This window comes from Grammomys surdaster, unplaced genomic scaffold (genome assembly GCF_004785775.1).
Source record: "Grammomys surdaster isolate TR1022 unplaced genomic scaffold, NIH_TR_1.0 66, whole genome shotgun sequence".
Lineage (NCBI taxonomy): Eukaryota > Metazoa > Chordata > Mammalia > Rodentia > Muridae > Grammomys > Grammomys surdaster.
The window spans coordinates 5,279,326-5,287,297 of record NW_021604568.1 but is presented as its reverse complement, the minus strand read 5'-3'; the positions used below and the strand labels follow the sequence as shown (position 1 = coordinate 5,287,297).

The 7,972-nt window shown below is 44.5% G+C and overlaps 1 protein-coding gene across 3 annotated transcripts in view; it reads right to left on the bottom strand.

The window, feature by feature from the left end:
* Nucleotides 1-7,972, bottom strand: part of Btrc (beta-transducin repeat containing E3 ubiquitin protein ligase) — a 176,632-nt gene that overhangs the window by 12,757 nt on the left and 155,903 nt on the right. For all 3 annotated transcript variants that reach the window (XM_028776096.1, XM_028776094.1, XM_028776103.1), the window contains 5 exons: nt 6,344-6,440; nt 5,562-5,699; nt 4,975-5,093; nt 2,925-3,174; nt 1,751-1,869 (listed from right to left, as the gene is read on the bottom strand). In XM_028776096.1, coding sequence (XP_028631929.1) covers nt 1,751-1,869; nt 2,925-3,174; nt 4,975-5,093; nt 5,562-5,699; nt 6,344-6,440 — 723 coding nt within the window. The remainder of the gene's footprint in view (nt 1-1,750; nt 1,870-2,924; nt 3,175-4,974; nt 5,094-5,561; nt 5,700-6,343; nt 6,441-7,972) is intronic.

The window sequence follows — 7,972 nt, the reverse complement described above, 5'->3', positions numbered from 1 at the left end:
TCTCTCTCTCTCTCTCTCTCTCTCTCTCTCTCTCTCTCTCTCTCTGTTTTGTTTTTTCAAGATAGGGTTTTACTCTATAGTCCTGGAACTCACTCTATGATGGGCCAGGTGACCACAAACTCATGAGATCCACTGCCTCTGCCCAGTGCTGGGATTAGAGGTGTGCACTGCCACCACTCAGCTCATGGATCCGTTTCTAAGCTTTGAATATTGCAATGTATTTCATACATGCTTTAAAGCTCCACAAAGGGAGCTAGAAAAATGGCTCAGCAGCTAGGAGCTCTGACTCCCAGCACCCACATGGTGGTTCACAGTCTTCCATAACTCCAGTTCCAGAGAGTCCAACACACTCTTCTGACCTCCTTTTCCCTAGGCACACATGTGGTGTAAATACATGCACATGGGTAACAGTTATACACATAAAATAAAAATATATTTTAAAATTTCACAAAGATCACTCATATAAAAATATATCATTTTCAATATAACTTATTTCCTATCTGCCATATAATTTGGGCAGAAAAATTGTGTGGTTTAAGTTCAAATACAGTTAAGTGTTTTTGAAACACTATATAACGCTAAAAAACAATTCTTTATAGAATGCTAAAACACTACACTTTATATAAACACTAAAACCATGTTTTTATTTTTATTTATTTTATTTTTTTATTTATGAGTACACTGTAGCTGTCTTCAGACACACCAGAAGAAGGGCATCAGATCTCATTACGGATGGTTGTGAGCCACCATGTGGTTGCTAGGAATTGAACTCAGGATCTCTGGAAGAGCAGTCAGTGCTCTTAACCGCTGAGCCATCTCTCCAGCCCCCTGTTGTTTTTTGAGACAAGGTTTCTCCATGTATTCTTGGATGTCCTAGAACTTACTCTGCAGACCAGGCTGGTGTGGAACTCAAGAGATCCACCTGCCTTTGCCTCCTGAGTGCTGGGACTAAAGGCATATGCCACCACTGCTGACTTGAAACCAGGTCCTTCCAGGCAGGAATTCAATTTTCTAGGATGGAAATGACCAGATCAAGAGAGTCATGCTTCCTGAAGTCATACCTAAGAGTGTGGGGCATTGTGTCAGTGACATCTGACTGTCACACAGCACCTCCATCTTGGCAGGAGGACATGGCTGCCACCACTGTCCAAAGTAGTCCTCATCGACAGAAAGGGAAAGAGAGACCTCAGGAAGGCTGCTGCAGCAGTTCTACTGCCGCTTGCCCAGCCCCAGAGCTTTGTAGAGTGGCAGCTTTGATGTGCGGCAGGGCTACCTCTTCTTTCACCTTCTCTCAGGCGTTCAAGGAAAGGAGAGGACGGATGAAATTTCCAAATCCTAACCATCCCTCTGCCATTCATCTTTGTAAGGGTAAAATACAAAAAAAGTATACAAACTTGTGTAACCTTCCTGTTTAAAGCCAGCAAGCTCTCTGCCCAACTACTGTACTGAAACAAAAAGTCATGCTTTCTAGCAGAGAAAAAAATCTTTTTCCTTCTTTTTCTTTCTGTTTTCAACAGCAGTGGCATGGAGAAAAGGTCTTTATCTATTAGCATTTTGAACTGCAGGAAACACATCACCTAAAGGCTTTTCTGTGCTGCCTCTCTGACAGGGCAAACTTTTGACCTGTAGTAGCTACGGAAAGGAGACATACCTGATTATAAACACAGGGCAGGCAAAGACCAGGAGCTCTGTGCACAAAGGGTAAGGGGGAGGATTGTGGAGATGCATTCTGGGAGGGCCGGCTACTCACCTGATGGTGTTGTCAGATGAGCCGCTCACCACCAGCCTGTCTCTGTACTGCAAACAGGCAATGCCGCGCTTGTGCCCATTTAGGGTCCTTACAAATTCACAGGTACTTGTGTTCCACACCTGAGACACAAAAGTGACAGCGGAGCAGTAGGTCAGGTACTTCTCACAGTAAAAGCGGTAAGCACTAAACAGAAGAGACTACTCATCAGAGGATGCCCATGCCTCACAGACACAGCAATGGAACACAAGAGCCAGGTCTGACTCGTAGGGACACAGGACTAACGGGAAGCTGGCTGCTGTCACATGGGACTCTGACAAATGATTTACTCTATGAATTACACTCCTCTAGTGTGTGTGCACGCTCACACTTAGTGTCCTCCTTAGATCCTCTAGTGTGTGTGCACGCTCACACTTCGTGTCCTCCTTAGATCCTTTCCACCTTATTTTTTTTAAGAGATGTATTTTTTTAATTTTTTTTTTTTATATAACTGCTTGAGTTTGTGTGTACCACGTGTGAGCCGGAATCTACAGAGGCCAGAAGTTGGGTCCTCTGGAGCTGGAGACTCAGGTGGTTTTGAGCCATGCTAACAACTAAACTCAAGTCCTTGGCAAAAGCAGTGTACTGTCTTAGCACACTGAGCTACCTCGATAGCCCCTCCACCTTATTCTTCCACACAGGGTCTTTGAACACAAGGCTTACTATTTGGCTAAAATGGCTGGCCAGTGACCACTAGGGATTTGGCATTACATTGCCTTCAGAGCAATGAGATCACCAACATGTGGTGACACATCTGGCTTTTCTATGGCTGTTGGGAATCTGAATGCAGGTTCTCATGCTTATGCGGGAAGGCCTTTCTTTCCACACTGGCTGTTTCCTCAGCTCCAGTAAGGACGTTTTCTTGAACTTAACCTTATCCTTGCTTGAGGGCTTTTCTTACGCCTGTAATCACTGCCAGCATCGGTGGCACTGTTATCTTTCCATGCTGGGTCTTGGGAACAGCAGCGGTCTACCATTACGTCACACCTCCAGCCCATAACCATTGTTTATAGAAATAAAAATTGAATTTAAACATTACATTATTCTACAATAATGCTTGTGTATACAGTTGCCCTCAATCACGCTTTTATACAAACTCCTACTGCAGCTTGTGAACTTACTGAAAAGTGCCTGTTACCTTTATGGTTCTATCTCCAGAGGCAGAAACGATGTACTTGTCATCAAAGTCTACAACATTGACTGCAGCTCGGTGTCCCACCAGCACCCTCCTGAGGGTGATGTCGGTTGGGGACGCCATGTCCCACACAGCAATGGAGCGGTCTTTGGAGCAGGTCACCATCATGCCATTATTGAAGCGCAAGTGGAGAACAGCTTCACAGTGGTGGATCAATGTGTTCAGCATCTCACCCGCATTTACATCCCACACTCTGAAAAGGAGACCCAGGAGTCAGATGGTGCTTAGTACAATGCACTGCCGGTTCTTCACCACGGGGCTTACCATCAATGCCATCCCTGCTTTCTTTTTCTTTTTGAGATCGGGGGTTTCTCTGTAGTCCTGGCTATCCTGGAACTCACTCTGTAGACCAGGATGCCTGTGAACTCAAAGACCCGCCTGCCTCTGCCTTCCAAGTGCTGGGACTAAAGGTTTGCACCATGTCTGGCTCACCTCCTACTTTCATGGCAAGTGTGCTCTTCCTCTGCATCCCCCAGGTAGAGTACATACACATAGACCATGAGAAGGCAGAGGAAAGGCAGGGCTTAGTGGCGCTTCCTGTAAAGGCTCAGGGAGGACACAGTCACTATCATCTGGTAATTTGGCCCAGATTTTTGGGTTATTATTTTAACACTGACATTCAATAAAGAAGACACATGTGAACTAGGAATCTGATAAAGAGTAGCAGTGGTATCTAGCCCAATCACTGCACTCATGGGCCAAGATCTTCCGCCACAGATTTAGTAATGTGGACTTGACTTTCACGTCCCTGAATGTTAAGTTTTCTACCTTACACAGACTCTAAGTCCAAGGCTCCATTTTTGTGCTTTTCAGGGGCAAGATTGTCAAGACGAGCTCCCCCGCCTACTCTAGGCATGTGCTTCATGGCGACGGAGATCCTTGGACAGCTTGAGGACTGTGCCAAGACAGAGTTACCTTGATTAATCTATTTTTGCCTATTTATTTTGTTTTTAAAAGCATTTTGTTGCCAGGCGGTGGTGGCGCCTGCCTTTAATCCCAGCACTTGGGAGGCATTTTGTTTCTCCTTTGCAGCTTACCCTCCTTTTGGAAAGTTTTTTTGCATGTGTGTGTGTTGCTAAGAGGTAGAATACTATTTAGTGCGCCAAGCCCTGGGTCCAATCCCAAAACTGCCAAGACAACAAACGAACGTCATCTCTCCCCATTGGATAAATGACTTAAGCACCTACAATGCCCCAGCTCCTGTGAGGCACTCCAAAGCATGGAGAAGCGTTAACTGCCAACAGCAGAGGCGGGGCCTGCTGTGCCTAGAAGTGAAAGGAACAGCTTTCCCTACTTACAGGGATAACTTCGGAGAATTTAACAATGCAGATGACTGCCTTTATTCCAGTTGTTCTTTTGTTTTGTCTTGTTTTGTTTTTAAAGTTACTTTTGATGAATTACTCTTGCTAAATCCTTTAGCTTAAGGTGAAATCCTAGCAGGTTTCCAACAGTGCTGCTGGTACCCTGAACTCAAGCTACACTGGACTCCAGCAGTATAATGGCTGTGTCATCAAATCACCAGAGCCTCTGGAAATTGAACCCCCCTCACCCCCAGTAAAACTTGCAATTAAACACTGTGGGGATGGCAGGGGAGAGCTGGCAAGGAGCGGGTCTTGCTCACCTGTAACCACTTGAAAGAGCTCATGCATGCCTGCTCTGCAGTTACAATCACCTGAAAGACAGGCTTCATTCCCTTCCTGCCATTCCTGTGAGCTAGCTTCATAAGGAATGTTAAGGCTTCCCATAAAGTGGGGGAAGCTCCTATGACAGGTGCTCCTCCAAATTAAAATCTGTGTGTAGCTTTTTAAATGTGACAAAGTAGAAATCTACTCAATGGTTCCAACACCAAGTGTTGGTTCCAGAGTGAGAAGGGACTGACCGGAAGCTAACAGCTTATGCTTTAGTTTCAGAAATGTGTTCATGAAGATGCAGAGAATCAGCGTGACACAAAGTGGAGGCTTAGAGTTCAAAAGGAGTAGCAGAGATTCCCTACCTGACGGTGGAGTCTGAGGAGCCCGTGATGATCACCCTCTCGTCGTACTGCAGACACAGGACAGAGCCTGTGTGGCCTGTGAGAATTCGCTTGCATTCCAGTGTGCTTTTATCCCAGATCTAGGATGGCAAACGAGACCCTTTTGATCACCGTCATAATGGGGTGCTGTGGAGACTTGTTGTTCTGTACATGTGTGATCCCCAAACATCAAAGCCCAGAGAGGGTGAGCCTGCATTCTTTCCTCCAGGTAGAGCTAAGCTCCTGGATGTGTTGACTTCAGTTCTAATGCTAACTTCATCCTTTTCATCAAGGTGGAAGAGAAGCCTATAATTATGAAGGCCAAAATAACAACAGCTCCCATGAGCGCACTTCTAGAAGGGAGTTCAACCCTGGGACTACGCATTTGTAGGATCCTGTAGGGAGAAGCAGGCATTTGCCCTTTAGGGAAATGATTTTGGCTTTAGTGCTGGAACCAATCTACATTTTTCAGTTCCTAGAACAATATTCAAGGCTAGGCTTCAGACTGCTCTATGAATGTGGTCACCCTCACTCCAACAATGCTCCTCCACTGAGGAGGGGCCAGTCACCTTGATGGTGTTGTCTCGAAGGCCGCTGACTATCTTCTGGTCATCATACTGTAAACAGTAAACCCCTTTACTTGTTTCACTCCGGCAGTGGATTCTCTGTAAACTGTGTCGCCCACATCTCCAGTTGGACTCTATTGTCTAAAAAGGAGGGTCCAAAGAGGCAGTTAATTAGGAAAGAAGGCAAACCAACAACTCAGTGTGTTACTTTATGGCATTGGTTCTCAGCCTGTGGGTCTTGACTCCTTTGGGGTTTGATCAACCCTTTCACAGGGGTCACCTAAGACCATTAGAAAACAGACATTTACATTATAATTCATGACAGTGGCAAAATTACAGTTATGAAGTAGCAATGAAAATAATTTTTCATGGTTAGGGGTCACCACCACATGAGGTTTGCAAACATTAGGAAGGTTGAGAACCACTGCTCTATGGGCTACATACAACTAAGAACTAAAAAGTAGGTACACGTAGAGCTGCACGCACAGTGGTATCCTAGGCATGTGGTATCCATGCCTCCTGATAACCTTCTGTGAAGGCTCATCAGCAGAAGAGTGCAGGTGTCACACTGCTGTTTTAGGAAGGTGGCAATCCTTTGCTACAAAGGTTTTAAAGCTGTACAAAAATTGACTAGGAATTTTCTGTACTTTATCAACCTTATTCTAGTAAAGACACTGACTGCTAACTCACACTGGAAAGTTTACTGGGTTTTCTATAGAACTGTAACTTAAGCATATTGATGATTCTCTACCACTCAGAAAGTATCTGGAAACATCCATTCTTACCTCAATGTCTTGTATAATTTTAGGATAAAGCGCTCTATAAAAGGAGTTGGGAGGAGCATTCTCATCAGGAGGTTTGTTTTTGAATAAGTACTGTCCCCTAAAAAAGCAAATATTTACCAATGAAAGATCATCAATCCATTTACAAGCAGCTTTATACTTTTTCAAAGTGTTTGAACCTCCATTACATACAACTTTCATTAACTAGACTGGCAAGGCATGATGGTCAGGTGATTTTGGGAGTCTTTGTGTCAAAATGTTAACCTAGAATCTAAGGAACTTAACCAACATTGATTCCGGTGTAGAACCTCAGGGTGTCAAGGCCTTTGGGAGGCCTTATGCTGACAGAAGTATACGCAGAACCCATCTGCTGCACTGCTACTTCTATACCTTTATTGATTTTATCATGTGGTAATAATGGTGATTCTTCTGCTTAATAATAACTATTCCCTTTTCTCCCTTGGTGCTGGGGCTTGAACCCCGAGCAGTGTGCACATTGGGTACAGTAGCCTGACACTCTGCTAGTATGCTGCCGTTGAGCTAGCACAAGCCCCTAAGTCAAGTTGTGCCAGTGTCAGAGGATGCCTAAGCATGCTGGGTAACAGCAAAGCTTCTGTCTGTCATGATGGAGCTTCATGTTATTTATCACAGGGTAAGGTATGTGTGCTAGCTGGCTGCTTGGTCACCAGGGCTACTCCTGATCACTGTGGGAGTCCTCCAGAAGAGGCAATTCAGTTCATACAACAGAAACAAAGGGCTGCATGCATGTCTAACTTCAGGGAGGGAAGAGGTGAGAAGAAAAGCTAAGCACACCATGCCATCATATGTGAGGCAGGAAGCTGCTGTCAGAGATGTGTTCCTGTGTGCACACACAGATGCATTTCCTGACTTTGATTCCAGCATGCAGCATGCTAGCATCTCCTTCCTTATGACAGCACATTTCTGAGTGCTCACACTCCAAGCTAGATTGCTACCAAAAAAAGAAAGAAAGAAAGAATGAAAGGAAGAAAGAAAGAAAAAAAGGTAAACGGCAATCACTTCCTGCTGGGTAAAAAATTTAATTCCTTATCCTGAAGTTAAGAACCCACCGAACACGGTGTGGAAGCTAGTAAAGCCCACTGTGGGTGTGATAACTGCTGTTCTCACTGGCACCGTGCCTTGCAAAGTGGAGTTAGGCAGAAATGCCTCTGAGTATAATCCTGGCACCAGAGAAATCATGTTTTCTGTGGGCCAGTCATCCACTTGTGCCTCTGTAGCTCCATTACAATATAATTAATTGTTCACTGTCTCCAGGAGAGCTTCTCGTCTGCCCTCTCCCTATTATACACCTTGAAAATTAGTTGAGAAAATCTCCTATCAGGAAGGCAGCTGGCTGCGGTGTCTATCTTAACACAGAAAAGAAAATTTGCACTGGGGAAGTGAAAAGAACAGGTTTTTGTTTGTTTATTTTGTTTTGAAAGGACTGTGAAGTAGGATATATCAACATAAAGGGTAAGTGAACTACTTTGAGAAATAATTCTGGATTAATGGCATCCTCCTCTGAACAGTTTGATTATATAAACACTTTGCATGCAGATGAGATTTTTAACTGTTGTTTCCAGTGCCCACCATTCCTGAAGCTTTTGTCTTCCT